Source organism: Leptonotus elevatus, chromosome 5 (assembly GCF_054856555.1).
Source record: "Leptonotus elevatus isolate MCC_2025b chromosome 5, RoL_Lele_1.0, whole genome shotgun sequence".
In the NCBI taxonomy this organism is placed as follows: Eukaryota; Metazoa; Chordata; class Actinopteri; order Syngnathiformes; family Syngnathidae; genus Leptonotus; species Leptonotus elevatus.
This window is the reverse complement of record NC_141243.1, coordinates 9,543,808-9,565,630: the sequence shown is the minus strand read 5'-3', so window position 1 is coordinate 9,565,630 and position 21,823 is coordinate 9,543,808. Positions and strand designations below refer to the sequence as shown.

At 41.7% G+C, this 21,823-nt stretch overlaps 1 protein-coding gene across 4 annotated transcripts in view; it reads right to left on the bottom strand.

The window, feature by feature from the left end:
- Window positions 1-21,823, bottom strand: part of sema6a (sema domain, transmembrane domain (TM), and cytoplasmic domain, (semaphorin) 6A) — a 134,523-nt gene that overhangs the window by 53,732 nt on the left and 58,968 nt on the right. For all 4 annotated transcript variants that reach the window (XM_086075105.1, XM_086075107.1, XM_086075108.1 and 1 more), the window contains exons 4-6: window positions 9,596-9,656; window positions 5,870-5,932; window positions 5,332-5,433 (exon numbers count right to left, since the gene is read on the bottom strand). In XM_086075105.1, the coding sequence (XP_085931231.1) occupies window positions 5,332-5,433; window positions 5,870-5,932; window positions 9,596-9,656 (226 nt within the window). The remainder of the gene's footprint in view (window positions 1-5,331; window positions 5,434-5,869; window positions 5,933-9,595; window positions 9,657-21,823) is intronic.

Genomic DNA, 21,823 nt, shown 5'->3' with positions numbered 1-21,823 from the left:
CCCGCTAATTTCATTCCAACATAAAGGGATTAAAATTCTGAAACAAAAACATTGCCTGAGGTAGGTCAGAAGATTCAGCCGCTAACACATTGACCCATGAATTAATAGGACAATAGAACATTGCACAAATGAGACAACTTGCATAATTATTCATACCCGAGTTCACACGTGGGCCAGAACCAAGCAAGGACGCGGCACCTCAGTGGGACATTAATCGTCACGGTCCATTTCTCTGCAACCTGTTTGCCTCGCATGTCCTGTTTCTGACACTTTTACACACTGGAAGGGAACCAAAGTCTTTGCAGCTGTTCGTAAAAATCTCACATCTTAACCTGTGCGGGACAAAACGGTTTCATCTGGAGCTGCACGTCATAATTTTCTAACAGAAATAATACTTACACAATCTAATAGATATATAGACAAATTGGGACTTTATACAGATAATAAAATTCTGTTTTGATTGAACCTGTTTGAATTTTTCATTTTACAATTTGTTTATTATTTTAGTTGTCAACTGTGGGCCTTCGAAGCCCCTTTTTGTGATGAAGGGCTATTTATATAAATACATTTGTAATGCTCATGCGTTACTGCCCCCTACTGGACTGGAGGGAACCTGTATCATCCTGGGAGTCAAACTGACTTGTTCTGTTATTGTCTTTCTGCCAAATGTCCCTGTCCTTTCTGTCCAATGCGGGCCAAAGGAGGCCTCTGTCCCAAGTTGACGAGGAAAAAGCATGATGACCCCCCCCCCCCCCCTTCCCCAAATGAGTCAGACGGGCAGGATGTTCGTTATAGAAGTATATTTCTGCCATTTAAGTTTAAATGTACATTTCTGACACTTTTTTTTTTAAGGAACATCTCCATCCTTCTAGTATCTGTGTCACATGACCAGTGGAGTGTAACTTGATGGGCTGGATGTTGGATGAACTAATAAAGATTCAATTGTTTTCATGGTTTCTACTTGGTTGGATGTTGACCTCTTACAGTACACTCTAAAAATGGTCAAAAATGGACCGACCCAACTTTTGCACAAAGCAACCTTTTTTTTGTGTCTTGTTTTGTGGGTTATTCATTTGACCCAACTTTTTTGGGTTTGTTGAAAAACCCAACTGTATTTTGTCAAAAATGAACCAGCCAAACCTTTTGAGTTATTGAATCCAAAATGTTGGGTCAAATTCAATAATAAACCACAAAGCAACCCAATTTGTTGGGTTATTTTGTGGGTTATTCATTTGACCCAACTTTTTGGGTAAACTGAATAACCCAATTGAATTGGGTGAAAAAATGAATCTACCCAACTTTTTGAGGTATTTAATCCAAAATGTTGGGTCAAATTCAATAATAAACCACAAAGCAACCCAATTTGTTGGGTTGTTTTGTGGGTTTTTCATTCGTCCCAACTTTATGGGTTAACTGAATAACCCAAAAAGTTGAGTTGGTCCTTTTTTGACCCAATTTGGGTTATTTTTAACCCAACTGTTTTTAGAGTTTATTTTTTTGTGCCATCTGAGCTTCAATTTGAACTAATATGGCACAGATTTACTTCCATACTTCGGCCTTGGCAGGGTTTTCTCTACTGAGAGGAATGTTTGCAAATGTGAGAACTGAACTCAGAGCCCACAGAACCAAGCTGAGGATCACCTGGCGACCTAACAGCCTGTAAACACCCCGCTGCTCGCCAACACTTTGCCCGGCAACAGCAGATGAAACCCGTCGTCCGTTCATACGTGTGAACCAGCTGGACGGACTGTTTATTATTACTGCGCAGTCAGGGAGTGACAGGCGGAGAAAGCAGCAGAGGGGAGGACGTCGACAGAGAGGAATTAAGACTGGCAGGAGAGAAGGAACAAGGGAAGGTGGGGGTCCGAGGGCTGCTCGGGTTTTGATTGTGTGTGTACCGACATTAACACGGAACAAGGGAGGAAGGATAACTAACAGTAGCTAATGAAGAGGCAAAATTGGAAGAGCAGCGCGGGTTATTGGTTTGGGTGGGAGCCACCGCCCGTCCCCAATGGGCTCCCTCCACCTCTGCTCCCCGTGACCTCACCAACTTCCCCCCTTCCTCTTTGCTCACTCCTGGTTGATTAATGTGGGATGAGGCCGGCCCCTGAAAACAGAAGCTCTTTTCACTCTTGTCGCACAGGGGAGGCGGAGAGGAAAACTGAGGCCAAGGTGGCGCATACACGCAAAAAAAACGCACACACTGTTAGGCCAAAGCAGAATTGGAGACCCCAGCATGCCTCCAAAGAACTGACAGCCTATCAGTATTCCTTTTGACATCTGCTCATTCTGTATGGGAGGAATGATGGATGGATAGAGGTAAAGGATGGATTGATTGATGGCTTGATAGACGGCTGCATACTGTACTTTCTCGCAATTACTTTAACACCCAGCTAAGTCGAGAGGTGTTTTTTTTTCTTATAAAATTGCAAGCGCATACGCTAACAATTTAATTATGTATTTGTCTCACAGTTGGGAGACTGACTCACTAATCAAAGAATTTGCCCGAGCGAATTGTCAACATGGAAAAGTAGTTATTTTACCCTGGCATCAATCACATTTTATAGCGTTTCCCCTGCAGGAGAAATCTCCTTAGAAACACATAGCTAGTGTTTTATATATAAGAGGCGCCCATTTATACATTTGCAAAGGCAAACGTCCTTGTATGTGCACAGAGCTAGCTCCTCCCCTCTTAACTTTCGCAGGCTAGCAGCAACGCCGGTGCAGTAATAGCTAAACCTTGAAACCATAACCGTGGGGCCTATAAAAGGTAACCACGCCTAATAAATGCAGAGACATAAATTCCACATCCCTGCAGCAGGACTCCCAACATTGCTGCATCCATTCTGTGTACTTAACATGCCGAGCCATGAAGCCAATGGAGCAGGGAAGTCTTGTTTTTCTGGTAAGCGCATCTAGTCAAGCAAAGCAGTAGCGTGAATGTGCGTGCGGGTTTTGTTCTTCCCCCAAAGGCCAGTAAGATAACATCAGTGTGCGCTGTGTCCATTTCATCCGAACAAAACAAAATCAACATGCGCTGGAGAGTAATCTGCTACATTTACTCTATTACATTTAGTAGGCTGTACTTGAATAACTTTTGGGATAAAAACAAATTACACTTCACTCCATTTGACCAATCAAACGGAGCCAGGCAGTCACATGACCTCACACTCTCCTCGGCCGTACACAAAAGCAATGTTTGAGTTTTAGCCACAAATGTATGTTTACCTTACAGATTGGCTCCAGCTCATCCATGCCCCCGGTGAGGATAAGCAGTACTGCATATGAACGGGATGGATAGACTACGGAAATCTGTGTCTGCCCTAAAAATGTTGACATTTCAGTCAGAACTCCACTTGGAACTCGAGATACAAACTCTTTCAAAAAAAGCTTTCGCCGTCTGCTTTTGCAAAATGTAATACAAAATCCCTATTATCTATATTTATGCACAGCTTTATGCACAAAGATGCAAGTTGGTGGAACTAAAATTTTAAATATTTATACATTTGAAGCTTTACTAAACAACCTATATATAATTATATAATTAATCATCTATGCCTAATGTGCTGCGTCATCAACAAAGAACATTAATTGAGGACCTCAATTAGCCTTTGCTTATGATATTTGTTTTTTTAAATGATTGTGTTGAGCAAAATTGAATTAGCATATTCCTATTTTAGATTTTTGCCTATTGGACTTTCATATGTTATTCAAAAGCACAGCAGTTACTCGGGACTTTTCATTGGATACTTACTCAAGTAACTATTTGGAGGACTACTTTTTACTTTTACTTATGTAGCATGATTGTAAAGTGCCAGTACTTTTACTGGAGTATAATTTTTGGCTACTCTACCGACAAACAAACAAATGCCTCCTCGCTGCATATCGTCTTGTTACTCCAGGATTCTTTTCTTACTTCCTCCTAATGTGCATCTCAGTCACAATATTATTCATGTCACTTACTCACATTCTTCCATTACACGCAACAATGTTGAAACAAAGCCAGCTGAATTACTCTCTGAGTTTTAATATTATTCATTGTTGGGATTGGGTTTGAGAATTTTTTTTTAAATTAGATACAGTCAAAGTGATATCTTAATTCCGGTGTTGCTTCCTCTCAGTTAGACAACTTCTCTGAATATTGTTCACTGTGGAAATTCGTAAATGCGTCTTGCATAATTAGCTTCATTTTCTTGCCTTTTATCTTTTTTTTTTTTTTACAATTGCAAACTCAGGGCAAATGGCTGTCACATTATCACGCTTCATTAGGAATTAAATTTTTTATTTTTTTATTTAGTCATCATTTTATGAATGTATTGGTAACTTAGTGATTCCCTTTTGTTTGTGTGCTGACTTTGGATCTTGTTGCTTCTCCTCATCCAGCCAATGTGTGACCAGGAACAATTTATTGGCGTTATTCATATACATGGCAGCAGGATGAACTACGGGTTTAGCCTTCTGCCACACATTTCCGAGGTTTTGTGTTCGAATCTCATCCTTCCATATGGAGTTTGCATGCTCATCCTTGTGCTTGTGTGGGTCTTCTTGGGGCACTCCAGCCAGCGAGTGCGAGTTTGATGTGTTCTTCGTCTCTATATATATATTTTTTTATATTTCATGGTCTTGTGATCTTTTCCCTGAGCAAATCTTTTTTTTTTTTTTTTTTTTTCCCTGAGCAATTCTGTTGCTCTGCATTGCTGCGCCTGCTTAATTAAAAGCATCATGTTTAATCATACAAACATGACCAAAAAGAAAAAAACATACTACAAGCTCGACGTGCGTAACTTGTTAATTTTACATCACCCAAGAAGAAAGGACAAATAGTAGTAGCTAAGGAACTGTTTGCTAGACTTGCACCGGGCACAAAAATAGGACCCCACACCGTTTGGAAACCTATTTTTGTGCCCGTTGGTGTTTTTTTTAGGGTTATACAGCCCACTTGATGAGCGACAAAGCCATACCATACACCATTGACATCAAGTCTCTCTAAAAGTCTGACTTTAGTTTTCTTTTACCCAGAGGTCATTAATGGATTTGTAAAAGAGCTTTTTTCTTTCTTTCTTTTTCATACAAGCAGGCTTCTACACAAAAGGAAGGCATGGCTTTATTTCAGTGCTTCTTCATGTTCCTGCGAGAAGGTGGGCCGGTTTGTCCGCCTCTAAATCGAGCGTGTCAAAGTCCACCTGCAGATAAAGGCGTTGTGCAACACATCCATCTACGTCCGCCCCTTCGCTCCCATGTGGCTTTTGTTGGCGTGTGCAAAATATCCTCATCGGATTGTGAGTGTCAGGCAAAGAAAGGGAGACATGTTTGAAGAACAAGCATCCTTACCTTGTACGTTCGGCATGAGGGATTGAACGCGTTTGTCCCGCAAACAAACATGGTGTCGTCGTTTTGCTGCAGGAGGACTTTGATGAAATTGTGACACTCGTCCTGCAGCGCACAAGGGAGAGAAAGAGAGGAAAAGGGGGACGTTTGTCATTTTTATAATTGACACATTTCGACTGATAGGCGCACGTGGGGCTCCAATGAAATGTTGTGTGGTTGAAAAAAAGGACAGGCTGGCCTCTGTTTGAGACGCACCATTTAGACGGCATGTAATCATGACACGCGGCATTTTCTCTTGCTACGTCAATGTCATGTTTACGGACGATTTTTTATGACAGCGCCAGGTTTGCCTCTACAATGAAAGCAAGAGGAGATGATTGTACAGTAAATCCAGAGAAAACACAATTAGGCTGCCATTTGATGGAAAGATTATCACTAATGTGCTCTATAAATTGTCACAGATGAAGGCTTTATGAACTGCAGGGAGTGTGTTATTGCACTGTCCATGTGCGTGTGCGTGTGCGTGTGCGTGTGTGCCTACCTTGTGCTTCCCTTTCATCCGGCACGTGTCCACATCAGCCTGCCTGGACTTCCATGTCATTTTCTGCAGGGAAAGATCCAATCAAATTAAGGTCAGGACCATTAGGAGCAAAAAAACAAAACATTAAGTGAGATGAAATAACATAAAAAGCGCACTATTTAGTAGGGATGTAACGATAACGGCAATGTCGTGATATCACGATATTAAAATTGCAACAATATCGTGTCACGATATTAAAAGCAGGCACATCTGTTTAAAAGGTGAGGTTTTATTCCATTTGAGCATTTCTAGCACCCTCTGGTGGTGAGTTCATTAGTGCAGTTTAATTTGAATTAGGAATGTTTTGGCCACTGCAGCGGTTATCGCTCATATAAATCAGTCATACCAGCAAATGTTTTTCAACATCTCCATAAAAAAAAAAAAATCTTAACTACATTAGTTCAGACGAACACAACATTGTGAACTACATCGACCTACAAAGGCCACTCACTAATTGGATCACATGACAATGACATGGCCAAAGCCTATTTCTCCGTCACTGCTGTTATTATGTTATGTACAAAAACACAATATTGTACTTTTTTTCCCCCACTATGAGCTTTATTTATTTATTTGGCAATATTGTGAGTTTTTACACAGTATCGCCAACCTCCGCACAATAATTTGCGTATTGTGATGTTTGGATATCCCTAATAGACATCTTATCAAGTAGACCTGCACAGTCTCTTCACATCCAATAAAATAATTTTGTGTTTTTTTTTTTAATGTTGAGTTTTGATTGACAATGTTCACATTTTTGGGAGGGCTGACTCAAGTATTGATTCTATGACTTAAAACCCCTCATTCGAATGTGCAAGTGTAGCTAATGAAATGTCCATTGGGCGTGCACTGTGATCAATAATGTGCGATTTTTGCTCATTCGCTGTCCTGCTGAGACGGCCGCTAAAATGCAAACATTCCCACTTAACACTGCTCAGGGTTCAAGGTCACAAATTGAACTTGTAATTGTCAGGCATTAGAAGGGGGGCAAATGAAACTGACTCTGGATCGGGTTTAAGGTCTACAAAGCCCCATCGTGTGGTGATTAGAGCTCGCGGGCTGATTGGTTAGCCATTGCAGAATGCACGCACACACATGCGCACACAATGGCCTGCTTGTGAATCCGTGGTCGCCAACACAACATGTCAATCAGCTATAAACACACGGTTGCATACATCCGCTTTCATTGTCATGCACACTTATCAATCAATGCTAAACCTTGCAACACTGTCTCACACACACACACACAAACACACACTCACATTCATACACACGCAGTGGCCCCTGAGTGCCGTCCATGATCACTCGCTGCCCGCCGCCATTGTGGAGCATGTTTGGGGCTGATTAAAGAGTCTCAGTCATCAATCAACGTGAGCCTTTCATGTGCTCGCTGCTCTCATTAGGACCCGTTGGCTGAGCTTTGCCATGTTGGAGAAACACGCCCTTATTTGAATTGGAGCAAAGTCTGCTATTTGGAGACGGAGCTATATCACAAATTGCTGCCAGCAAGTGATGCTCTCGCCGTAAAATTTGTAAAAAAGAATTGTTAATAATTTAAACTAAACAGACTTTGATCACGAAACACTTTATTATTGTTTCAATCTTACAATATTGCTGTCCGCCACTGCTCACACCCAGACACTCACGTGCATATATCACACATCACTAGGCCCCGCCTCTTAAAGGCACAGATCGCAATACATACAGAATTTATGTTTTGCGCTTGCCATTTTTTTGTGTTTAAATACCTACATTTAAAAAGTGTGTTTTTATTTGATTTATTTTCCAGTAAAGTGAAAATATGTCTTATTTGAAACACAACAGTGTTGTTAAAAAACTCTGACAAATTTGAATGAATTTTTTTTTTCCAAGTGCATGAAATGAGACTCTTGCTGCTACTCTCTGTGATGTGCGCACACTCACGGCGGACCACGGGGCGTTCTAACACAGCCATGCAGATTTGAAAAGCCCCAGCTAGGTCCACATACAACACATTGTTTTGTATAAAACAACTTCAAATTTCAAATTGACCCATAAAGTGGATTGGTCCATTTTTAAATGATTGGTTGATTGATTGATTGATTGATTGATTGATTGATTGATTGATTGATTGATTGATTGATAAACATTTCAGTAAATATGCCAGAATTAGCCAAAAATCTATTTTCCATCTTTCATCTCATTTTGATCCATAATTGGGTTACTTTTGACCCAACTGTTTTTAGAGTGCACTAATGGCCAACAACAAAGCACTCTAAAGCTAAAGCGGCCACGCTAGCCCGAAGCCCCAGTCCAGTTCTGGAAAGCCAGACTTTGTTTTCCTGTCATTTGTGTTCCATGTCTCTGCGTGACATGCGTGTGCCATGTCTGGGAAGATCTGGTTTTGGTTGAGGGTCCCGATTGGTCCTGAGTGGGTTCCAGCCCTTCCGTGGGTTGACCAATCCGGGCCCTCAGCCACTTGTGCCTGGCCCCAGGTGTGGCTAGTTACCCAATTAGTGTGAGTGTATTTAATTCCCGGGTGGTGATCAGTCAGCGTGGGATCATTGCCGCTTGTCACGGTCACCCCCGGAGTTCTGTCTGTCACGGTGTGGTCACGGAGCGCCGTGGTGTCTGTCGGCGTGTGAAGTGGAGGACCCAAAATGCAGGGAGGCAGGAGAACCACAGCAGGAGTGCGGGCGAGACTGGCGTGCTTTATTTTACAGAAAACACTAACCAGGGTACTGGTTAATGCTAACTAAACAACAAACTGAAAAGATACAAAATCAAAACTCCGGGGGTGACCGTGACAAATGGCAATAATCCCACGCCGACTGATCACCACCCGGCGATTAAATACACTCACACTAATTGGGTAACTAGCCACACCTGGGGCCAGGCACAAGTGGCTGAGGGCCCGGATTGGTCAACCCGCGGAAGGGCTGTAACCCACTCAGGACCAATCGGGACCCTCAACCAAAACCAGATCTTCCCAGACATGACAGCGTGCACTCATGGCGGACAACGAGGCACTCTATAGCAGTCACGCTAGTGTACTATCTGAAGGGAAGATGCATTTTAGGGATGTAGGCATAGCTAGCTAGCTAACTGCTTGCCACCAGTGCGACAAAAGTTGCTAAAGTTATTTTACAGTGTGCGGCCCAAGTGTGTCACAAAAAAAACAGGACAAAAGAAATTGTGAAAAGGAAAATAATGCTCTCTTTTCAGTTTTTGCATGTTTTCAGCATTTATCGTCAAACACGTCTAACTTTTTAGAAACAAATCTCTGAATTCACTTTACCGGTTCTTTAATGTGTTTATAGCCTGTGAGAGGGGTGGAACATTTTTTTATATGCTCTCTATTTAGTGCAAATTTGTATCTGAGCAAAATAAAAAATTGTATTGATGTTGAGTGAAACGTGAATATCACTTGCGTTGTGAGCCGGCTTGTTGCATCTGAGCTAAAGCGGGATCTTATCTCATCTCCGCCTCTACTTCCGACATTGTCTCTCTGAGCGTGGATGATGACGCAGGCGCCCTACTCGCTGACTGATTGGATAATCTACTTAACGGGGTCAACGCGATGCACGCGGCGAGTAAGACGCCCACGTATCACACACAAACACACGCGCGACTGGTGATTAGGGTTACGTCGTCGTCAGCGGCAGAACAAGGCGTCCTCCAAGCCGGACACACGTCTCGCTTACTCACCTTACTGAAAAAGATCTCGTCACTGGTGGCGGTGTCCGTGTCCACTGTGTATATGTGATCCCTGGAAGAGAAAAGACAGATAGAGATAGAGGGCGAGGTCAGACAGTCTCAAAATTCAACAAACAATAAATCCATTTGCTCGCTGCCCCCCGCAGGCAGAAAACGACCTCAAAAGATGGAGCTTTGTGTAAACTTTGTTCAAACTTAAAAAAGAAATGTGACAATAAACAAAAGGAGGCCAGAGCGAATTTGCTCTGTCAGACAGAAACAGTCAACATAGCTTTGGAGTGCCGTGGCGCAGGGCCGGCGGGACAAAAGCCTCTTTGTCCCAGAGGAAGAGCTCCAGTGGGGGTGAGGCATGCAGAGGGGTGAGGGAGGGGTGAGGTGGCGAGACGAGAGGTGCCAAGTCACTCAGAGCTGTTCAGGTCAATTAAGCTCACTGTTCGAGCTACAGGAAATCTATACCAATGCTCATTACAGCTCAGACTTGAAGACTTATGTGGGTGCGAGCGCGTGTAAAGCCTAAAAATTAACGAGCCACTGCTGCCTCGTTTCTATACATACATGGACAAAAGTGTTAGGACACCTGGCGACAGGAAGTAATGAGCTGTTCACTCTTATTTGAGAATGTTTTCTAGTGTTTCTGTGGGATTATTTTTTTTTTGTCCAGTCCACCTGCAAAAAACATTTCAGATTACATTCCAAAGGTGTTTAGTTGGGTGGAGGTAAAGTTCTTCTACACCAAAACGTATCCAAGCATGCCTCTAAGGATCTTGCTTTGTGCTCCGTCCTCAATCTGTTCCCACTAAGGACCGAATTCTCCTAAATGTCTTCAATCAATTCCCTGATTAATTCGTTAATTGACTGATTAAGTGGTGCGGTGTGGCATTGCCATATAGACAAAAGGTGGGCTCGCAACCACTTGGCTAGGTTACACGTAGCAGGAAAACTAACGTCCATACAAACTTTCGTATTTTCTGACATTTTTCTCCATCCATTTTCCCCCTCATGCAAGGTCTCTGTTAAAAAAAGGCACTATAAAAATCGGAGTTATTCAAATTCTTAGAGATGAGCGAGTCTGTCTGATATTGGCCTTATTTTAAGGTATCGGGTACTCATGGCTGATACTGGCCAGCGATACTTCACGGAAAAACAATGCTAGAGCAAACAGAAAGCTTTGATGCAGCCTCTGACCTGAAGAAGACACTTAAAACAATGGTAGTTATTACAAAAACGACAAGCAGGTGGCAGCACAGCATAAGAGATCAACCATGGCTATGTTGCAAAAAAAAGCTATTTTCCCCAGTGTTTTTTGAATAATGATGAAACTTAACTACATTTTAATGCTAATATTCTGCGGTCCTTGCGAAATCAGTCAAAATCCAATAAAACAGCTGGAAGCGAAGGGGGTTGCGTCAGTGAAAATGGCTGGGAGTGAATGAGTTAAGTCACGTCTCTGTAATAAAAAGCTGGATGTAACACAAACATCACCAGCATGTGTTCCATTACCCTTGTTCACATAATATCAGAGCCATCAGCAGGCATATGGAAGGCATAAAGGGTTAACAACATCCCAGACAGACAGCTACACCTACTTAGCATAAAGAATTAGGGTACAGAGAGAACGGGGGAGGGGTTGTAGCAATGGGAGGTACATTAGGTGTGTGGTGTGAACGGAAGCAGGATTTACCTCGTGCCTTGCCCGTGCACTCCAACTGCTTTAATTGGTGGGAGATTGTGTTTTCTGATCAAAGGGTGCGTACAGAGCGTCGTCGTGGAAGCCGCGTCTTAATTACGCTCCAGCTCCCAAACCTGCGCTCAGCCCGCCTGTCCTGCCTGGCTGTCTCATTAACTAAATCGAATAAAGTCTTGGGAGGGACGTGCATTTTGAAATGAAACCACTTATGTCGTTTTCTTGGGAGCGGAGCCGGGGCATCTCCACACAGATGAAACCTAGCCTACTGTACGTTATCAGCCTTGACGTGTAAATTAAATAATTAATCTTGGAAAGCAGTTGAAATTAGCGGAGCATGGCTGCTGCACGGGGAGGACACATTCCCAGTGAGATAAAAGATCTCTGTCTCTGGTTTTCATTTCGTCACAGCGGGAGTTAAAATTACACTTCTCACTAAAGACGGGTTCGCTCCGGTTAATGGATTTTTTTTAAATGTAAATGATGTTATATGGCGAGGAAAATTACTATTGTGTGTGGTGTACCCCAGATGATTGACACAGCCTAACAGACTCATAATCATTCCAGCGACAATCGCAAGTTTCCTCCCACAAATCAGATGTCTGTTGTAGTACTAAGACTGACCAGTGAGCGGCAGCATGGTGCCACAGGGCATCAAGACTGCCGGAAATACAAAGAAGAACAAAGATTTGTAATCATAAATGCTGCTGTGTGATAATACAATCGAAGCATATAACTCTGAATTTTTATTATTTTTGATTTGTGGGGCTTGGGGTTAGCTCTGTTGCTAAAGCCAAAGTAGTGGCCAAGACGGGTGACACAACAAGAGTCTCCTTTTAATTACGTCATCCCTGTGCCTAGCTCTTCAGGCATGACGAATCAATTTACATTAAATTCAACTTGTATATGAATGTAACAATGGATTAAGAGTAGGTTGACTGGTAATAATGCTTGGAGAGTAGGCTGCAGGGACGATGTGCTCAAGAGTTGACTTATGTAACGCAGTCACTTCAAACGACATTGTATGAACAATAAAGTAGCATGTTTACATATTACACAAGATTACAATATAATATATTGTGCAACATTTTACATCTCATTCCTTCCCAGCCATTTTCACTGAAGCAACCCCCTTCACTGCGGCTGTTTTACTGGATTTTGATTGATTTTGTAAGGCCCACAAAACATTGTGTTCTATTGCTATAAAAACCTACCAAAAGAAAGATTAGAGTATCTTCTTTCATCAGGAAAAAAAGTATATTTCTATCTGTTTCTGTTGTGCAGCAATTAGCATTAAATTATAGCGAAGTTTCATAATGATTCACAAATCTGTTTAGAACTGTGGAGAAATTAGCTTTTTTTCAACATGGCCCTGGTTGATCTCTTTGGCTCTACTGCCACTTGCTGACTGTTATTGTAATAGCTACCATTTCTTCAACCGTTTCTCTGCAATTGAGAGGCTACATCTAAGCCTTCTGTATGCTCTAGCATAAAAAAAAACATTTAAAAAAACATTTAAGAAAAACCATTTAAAAAACCATTTGAAAAAAAACATTTAAAAAAACAAAAAAATTTTTTTAAAAAACATTTTAAAAAAGTATAAATACGTCTTTGGGACACTTAAAACATTGTATACGTTTAGGGAGCAAAATTATTTAAAAACTAGTTGTACTACCAAATATTTTTTGGCCCGATTATCAGTACGCCTGATAAGAAATAGATCAATTTAATGTTAAAATTCAGTTTGACGATCCAAAATGCCAAACTAGCATAATCTATCAACCATTTTCAGGGACTAAACCACACCACTACCTCCCAAAACCTTTTAGTAGCACTCCCACTGCATCAGTAAAACTAATTTATCTGTTTAATGTCCAGGCTTCCTGTGGAGTGTTTTTCCTGGGTTTTCAATGTCTGTGTCACCTCACGAGCAATAAATGTCATCATTAAAAATGGCAACAATAAAGGGAAATACGTACAAACAATCAAAGGAGAGACGGAAATTAAGAAGACTAAAATGGCAACGTAAAAGGACGATGACGGATGGCATCAATATCATAGTCAGTTCTTTCTCTTATCGTTCAGCATATTGCTTCTTTAACTTACTTTGAAATGTGCCCACTAATATACATCAAAAAGACAAAACTAAATCAAAAGCGATTAAATCAGAAGATCGCTTGGCAGATTTAGTGCGCTCTCGTATTTTACTTATATTTTTACCGCATGCAATTTTAAAACAGCTAGTGAGCAATATGTAATTGCCTGCACCATAAATTTGCAGCTTGGCTCCGTACGCGAGGCCTCGACTGTCCCGTCTTGCAGGGCCAAGGCCTTCCAGCTACGCGGGTTTACTCTCCAGCAGAGATTAGCGGGAGCCAAGAACATGAGGCATCTCTTAAACATCCTGGCTGGGGATGGAGGAGGACAATGGAGCGGCTGTGTCAACACACACTCGCACAAACATACACACACATGCCCCCCGTTTCCCTTTTCCCATCCGCACCTGAACTCATAACTCGGAGGTTGAACGCCATTCGGTCAGCCGAAAAGTGTCGTGACCTGTCAAAGCTTTTAATCAAATCAATTCACAACTTGTGACAAAGTCATTTAGTTTGACGTTGCGCCTTTTTGCCATTTAAAGACACACTGTGTCTATTGTGTATTTTGGATGATTACTTCCAGGCTTTGGTGGACCACAAAAAATGACAGGGCCTTGAGTTTGGCGTGTTGTTTTACAGTGGCAACTAACCACACCCATTCATCCCATCACTCATTTTCTATAGTACTTATCCTCAATTAGGGTCACAAGTGAGCAGGAGCCTCTCAGATCTCAGATGACATGAAATGAACGCCACACTGTAAAAAAAGGTGTCATTTAAGTTGGAACAACTTTAAAATATCAATTACTGAGACGTATGCCAACAATGTTAGCACAACACAGCAAACAAGCTGCTGCTCCAAAACAATTTGCGGATTTTTTCTCTTGGGGGGGGGGGGGGGGGGGGGGTCAACAGTTCTGTTAACTCGTGCGTTGGAACTGGAAGGTGGTGCTTTTTTTTGGGTTAGCAAAGGAATAGCCAATGTGTGAACAATATCATCTATGAACTGAGGCAAGTAGAGTTACTACCTGTTTTTGTTTGTTTGTTTGTAAGGGGAAAAGCGTTAGCGTCTATTTGAGGGAGGAGTTTATTTGTTCAAGCACTTTTTGAGAAAATACAAACAAAAAATACATGTGTATATTGGGACACTTGGAACAAATTAAGAAATGCTTTGGTTGAGTGCAGTGATGCGGGAAATTACCCAATTTCACTTAATTGGTCCCAAAAAATATCATTTGTTAACTATATGGACGAATGGTTTGTCATATGTACAGCTTTTTGACAGATATCTTCCTCCATAAGTATTGTGACGTAAAATATGTGCCTTGGCTCAATGAAAGTTGGGAAATACTGGATTAGAGGGCCAATACGATTAGGTCACTTTAAAATGAGTATGTTATGTATGAGCCATCCCCAAAAACCACAAAGAGTCTTTAGGGTTGCTGTTGTATGGTTCAATTCACTCGGAGGGAATTAAATCATGTCTGTGTTTGACACTGGCTAAGTGAGCATCATCGGCTGCCAGTTTGACTCACTCACTGAGGGCATCCCGTTTCCCGAAATTCGGCCAACAGAAATGCGCGAGTTGAACGGGAAGGCATGCGGATCTGCTTTCCAGACACAAATATGAGACTATTGTGAACAAGACATCGAGGGCGAGCTGAGTGATGGCAGAAAGACGGCCGGCGTGTGGGCGGGGCTTGAGCGTGCGACGGACGGACGTGGACGCGAAGCCATGAGAACACAGGGGGTTTGTGCGCAGGAATGTCGTTCGAAGAATTCCGTCTGAGGTCCGTCTGCTGGGGCTTTGTCAAAGTATCCTGCTTTTAGTCTGGCTAGGAGTAGAATAGCACAATTAGCATGCCTTCTTTACTTTCCAGAGGTGGGAAGTAACAAAGTACAAACAGTATATGTGCTTAGCTAAATTTTTATCTAATGACGTTTTAATTTTACTCCCTACTTTTGAATTTTTTAATTTTTTTATTCATTTTAAATAAGATCGTTACTTTGTTCAATCTCCATTGACAACACAAAATAAACAATGACGTAAATAGAGAGAAGTAAAGTCAACCTTGGTTGAGATTTTAATCGAATGTGATCTTGTAGAAACAATATGGCGGAACGTGAACACGAAGTATTAGCAGATTTTGAGAGGCAAGATATTTCCCCATGGCCTCATCTAACAGAATTGTCAGCTTCAAGAATGATTCGTGGCCATGCCAGCCTAAAAACACCAACAACCATATAAGCAAGGTGTTGTTTTTTTTTCTCCGTTTTTCATCATTAGCTAACTTTGCATTATGTTACTTAGCTCCCAACATAAAAAAAAAGTATGGGAAAACGTTTTAGTAGCATACAAGTTGAGCCGATGCTACCTAGCTCTTGCTAGCATGTCATTTGATTTATTTTTCTTAGTATAAAAAAGAGAAACTATTAGACTAATAGTGGGCAGAGAAGTTCTTTTTTCCATCGCGTATCAAGCTCACAAGATTAACAAAACTATGGGTGACCGTTTTGATAGCATAAATGTTGAGCCAATGCTAGCTAGCTCTAGCTAGCATGAGATCTGTTTTGTTTTTCTTAGTACAAGCAAGTAAAAAAAAAGATAAACTATTAGTGTGCAGAGAAGTTCTTTTTTCCATTGTGTATCAAAACAGGTAAAAATAAACGTATTTTATTATCTGTACTTCTACCTAAGTAAGAGGTTGAGTATGTTTACCACCTCTGACCTCCATGTACGGCACATACAACCCACCCTCACCGATATTTATCATAACTGGATCATGGGGGGTGGCTGGCGGACTATTGTGCTCTGTTTTGGCTTCCTCTGGATCAAATCCTCAGCACAAAGTGGACTGGGGAAGGGGACCGGGGGGAGCCAGCGGGCCCCTGTGGGCTGTGTGGGGGGACGTGGAGCTTGTGAATAGGCCTAGGGCATGAGGGGCCCTTGGTGATGTGGTGCCATGAAATACAACAAGCCAGAGTTCACTCGACCCCCCTCGAGCTGGTGCAGGTTGGTCTTTTAGAAGGTTCTCGGGATTGAATGTTTGAGCGTGAGTGTGCGTGTTGATGTGTGAGTGAGTCGCAGGGTTAGTAGGGTAAGGGGTACGTTTTTTGACGAATGAGGCCTAGCCTTATTGATTTGAATCAAGGGTGCTTTATGCAAAGACACCCTTGGAATGCAAAACATCCAACCCCAGTTGTATGACACATGTCCAATACCTCCCCCATTCCCTTACTGGCAACACATCAAGCCAATTGTGTTGTTGCACAGGCACGCATCGGATTGGAGGCTCACGAGTGTTGCGGCAGCTGGGGAGTGTAGGTGGAGACTTTAGCATGAAGGGAACAAACATCGGATTAAAAAAAGAAATGCTGGTGAGCTGAGCAGGCAGCTTCTTATTGTTGGGGTGGATTAGTGAATCGCATGCGCGGTAGAAGTGACATCGATGGTTGGACAAAACGTGGCATAAAAGCAATATATGGATGCAAAGTCAGCAACTGCTTAAGCGTTCTAAATTCCAGTATAGCAGTACAAAATATACCACCTCCCTTGATTAATACCCACACAGGCTGTTCTATAGAATGAGACTTTACACCGTCCAGAAAATCCCCAAAGTATAAAGTGGACTAATTCAGGATATGTACACCAAAGGGTGCAAAGTGAACTAGCAATGAATACACCACAACAGCAAACCAAGAAAATGAATAACTTAATCACAGAGTATACAGTGCAGTACTACACCACAGAATGACATGAGGGTGTATACTGCATCGTGAACTACACCAAAATAAACGCTTAGCTGAACCACGTGTGACACCACAGGGCTATTCATTTGAATAGCCTAGAATTTAAAACTAGGTAAAAGGTGGTCTCACCAAGAATACACCCAAGGTCTAAAATAAACCATCTCAGAATATACCCGAGCCCCATGGTTGATTTGGACCAACCCATAATATACCTTTGGGGTATAAACTCTGGAAGAATAAATTCAAAGGTATGACTGCCCAAAATATAATTTTACTGCAGCGTATTAAGAAAGCACTCCAGAATATACCATAATGGTATAGTATTGACTAGGCCAGAATTGACCACGAGGTAAAATGTGGACCAGTCCCAAATATTACTTCAAGGACTAAACAGGAAGTGAACTAGCTCAGAAGTGACCCAAAACCCATGATAGAAATCAATTAATCCGAGAAGCTCAAAATATATTCAAAAAGGGTATATTATCGCAAACATCCCATAATATGTATATAAGTACAGAATATACCAATGGGTAGAAAGACCCATAGTTCAAGAGGGCTTGGTCACTCCGAGGTTGGCCAGGACATGTTACGTTAACAGCCAAACCTTTCATCCAGGTGACTTGTGTATGCGTACGCTTTGTGGTCCCGAGTGCGTACGTGGCCGCGTGTGGAGAGGAGAGAAGGAGACCGGTGTGTAATCCCTGTCATTAGTGGGTTTTAACAGGATTTGCTACAGCTACAATAATGGACACTCTAGCTGCCTCCACCGTTGGAAGAACGCGCCAACGGCAGCCATACTTGCTCCCTCGCCTCAGATTGTTGCCGTTGCCATAGCGAGGGGCGCCAAGGGAGCGCCGGGAATGGCGACTATGCCCCCCCCCCCCCCCCCCCCCCCCCCCCGCGTGTGCACAGAGCTGAAGTATGCCGGCCCAGCTGGGCTATACACTAACGTGCATGTCATGCCTCATTCTATGTAGACGGCCTTCATTGGCGTGTGCGTGTCCTCTCGTGTCCTCCAGTCATCGCCAGCTAAAAAAAGAACGTTTATACAAGGCTGATATTATGTTGCAAACGGTAACATGGCCACTTCTAATTAAGACCAAGCTGTGCCTTTTCATTATAAAGGTGACTATTTGAAACCTGCAAGTGATTATTATATCAGCGTGTTACCAACCTCTTACTGTGGCTCAATTATTCAGGGACACTTCCAACCACTATAAAGTTGACTCATAAAGAAAAGTTTACTGAGCAGTTACAAGTTTTGGATTCATTCAAATATTGAAAAAAAAAAAAGAGGCCTAACTCCAATATCATTCTATACTCCATTTAATCCGGAAAAGTAACAATTTGTCAAAATGACACTGAACAGCACGTACACGCGAGTGTTTATATACCCCTTTAGTAAACAGACTCTCCTCCTGGGTTCAACTTTGTCTTTTGTGCACACTCCTATTGTGCATGAAGAATTCTAACTATCACAAGTGGTCCATACAGAGTTTCAACAACACACACACCACAAGCAAACACATTTTTAAAAAAAGAAAGAAAGAAAGGAAAAAACTATGGCTGCCGCAAGGTAAATGGATTACAATTAGATTGGTTGATTTAAAAGTGGATGCACCACAAAGATACGAGCACACACGCATATGAGTGTGCATCACAGCAAAGTAAATGATAAATCTCCTGCAGCTCCGTGATGAATTGCCTCTGAATGTCATGCAGCGTGTACCTTGAACATGAAATATGGAGCGCCGGGGAGAGGAATCTTGCATCAAGAGCAGTTTACTGCTGAATTACGCCGCACTGCTAAAGCACCTGTGACAGCGCGCATACACTCACCAGCCACAACATTAGGCACACCGGCACAGTCTCACCACGTCGGCGGACGTCACGCATTGCAACCGTGCTCTGTTTCAATTTACGCTCAGTAGACAGCGTGGGTGTACCTAATGTTGTGGCCAGCGATTGTACGGTATAATTACACACAATGAACCCCTGTTTTATCATGCATGTACCTTGAACTCATTCACTCCCAGGCATTTTCACTGAAGCAGCCCCCTTCGCTCCGGGCTGTTTTACTTGATTTTGCAAGGCCCAAAGAATATACAGTTCTATTGCTATAAAAACAGGGAACCTACCAAAAGAAAAATTAGAGTCTCTTCTTTCATCAGAAAAAAGTATATAAAGTATATTTCTATCTGTTTCCGTTTTGCAGCAATTAGCATTAGAATATAGCTACGTTTCATCATTATTCACAAATCTGTTTAAAACAGTGGGGCAGCATTGCCCTGGTTGATCTCTTATACTCTGCAGCCACCTGCTGGTCGTTTTTGTAATAACTACCATTCTTCAAGCGTCTTTCAGTTCAGAGGCTGCATCAAAGCCTTCTGTATCCTCTAGCATAAAAAAAACATGAAAACATATAAATACGTCTTTGGGAGCATGGTCATATTTAAAATAGAACATATTTGTACGTTTTTGGGAGCAAATGAGTTAAGAGGCGTGGCCTGTCGGGGTGGCATGTGATGTCGGCGTGTGAGTGTGAGCTGTGGTCAACAGCAGATCCTGTGTGAGTGTGCTAATCGTGTTATGTGTTTGACTCTCCTGCGTCCCAATTAATGACTGAAAAGAGCATTGGCGACTGTGGCTCTCCTTTCCCAGAAGTGAGGGCATTACCGTAAGTAAATATACTGTAAAATGTATTTTTTTTAAATGATTTATAAAATGTGATGTGAGAAATATTTTTTCACAATTTGTAACGGTTTCCATTGGTATTAAGTATTTTCTTGATTGTGAAAGTTATCTTAAAATGTATTAATTAATTCATTAAAATAATAGATATTTGTTTATCATTACACCATATATTTTAATATCTTAATATCAGGACTTTAGTAAGTAAGTAAAATTATAATTAGATTTGAATATTATAACTCCAAATCCATTTTCACGTTCAATGCCCTAGCTTGTAGGGGATCTTATACAGCAAAAATAATCAGTATGTCTCTAGAGACAAACACATCTGTTTCTAGAATTGCTTGGCTTTTAAAGCAGGATGCATCCATTTTCTATATTGTTTATCCTCACTCGACTGGAGGCAAATAAAGGCTGAAGGAAAAAGTCCAAATCCCATCGGGCTTTTTTTCTAAGACTGTGTCAAGAACAACCTCAGCCTTGCATCTCATCTGACTCGACTTCTTCCTTTCTGCCGCTGACTAGGATTCAGAATATTAAGGCTATAAATGATTCCTGACTTGAATTTGTAATTGTGATTTAAAAGCTGATGGGGCTAATGGCATATTGGTGAAAATGATATGAGCTACTCAACAGGAGTTTAGTAGCATGCACGAATTCAAGCGCGCGAGATGCGAGCCAAGTGAACAGAGTATTCGTTCCCCTCAAATCAACACATTTCATTCAAACCCACAACAGCCAATTTATTAATATCAGTCAGCTCATCTGTTGCTCAGTTTGGCTCGAGACTCTTTTCCCTCTATGCATAAGCCACTTTTTGTCTATTTACAATTTCATCAGTAGCTAGATCCGTATTAGGGATCTTGTTCATTCATTGCCAGCATCAAAACGAAAGCCAAAGCCATTCAATACAGTGTGCAGCCATTAAAAAAAAAAAAAAACAGCCTAAACTGAATGTGGGGCTTTGGACGACGTTCACAGAGGCCATCTGCAAGCTGCAGCACGCCAACGTCAGTCATCTGACTGCACTGCTTTTTTGATCGTCTCCTTTAACTCCTCATCATTCCATTTTTACCGATATCCTGTTGCAATTCAGTGCATACTATCGTCAAAGATTTACTTATCTGCGCAGGGAATCAATGATGGCAGGTCTCACTCTAATCTCACGAAAGACCTTTCAGTTATTCCGGGGTCACATACTCAGACCATACGTCTGCTTTTGTCTACGTATGCTAAGAGCATATAAGAACACATCTGTAAGGATTTTTTTTTTTATCACCTAAGGTGGCCAATCCACATTGCACTTTTTTCTTAGCAGCCAGCACGCAAGGATGACAGTGTCCACGTGGAAGCGTGCCCATATTTGGAAGTGCTTTGGAGGTCAAATGAAATGTGTGAGTCACATCGGCAAATTCAGTTCATTGGGGCATTGAACAGAGCAACTCCATGCCTCCAAGTGTTTCGCTTTTTCTTTGGCTTTTCCCATGTGATGCCACAACAGAAGAGTACCAGTGAAGACAAAAAGTGTCATGGTAACATTCATCCACAGTTCTTTAGCGCTTGTCCTCACATTAATTTAACTTGAGATTTATTACCGGGGTCATGATTGATTGATTGGATTATTATTATTTATTTATTTATGGTATAAAAGTGTTTTCAATTGAAAAAATTACCACAATTTTGACACATTTTGACATTTTGCACAGCTGTATTAGACGACACGATGTCAGGTTTGTTTTTAATGCAAATGTTTACTATAACTAGGACTTTGTTCTGTGTTGTGTTTTGGAGTGAAGCGTCTAATGTGATGGCAAAGAAAAAGTCATTAGCATAGAACTGGAAATTAAATTTGGGTTACAGCTGGCCTGGCTGCTCAGTACAATATGGTGACCACATACGACCACATACGGTCTTTAACGTTGACTTGTTTATTTACCTATTTTTTACACTTACTCGACCATTAACTGCCATTGACACCTATAGACGTCAAAAATT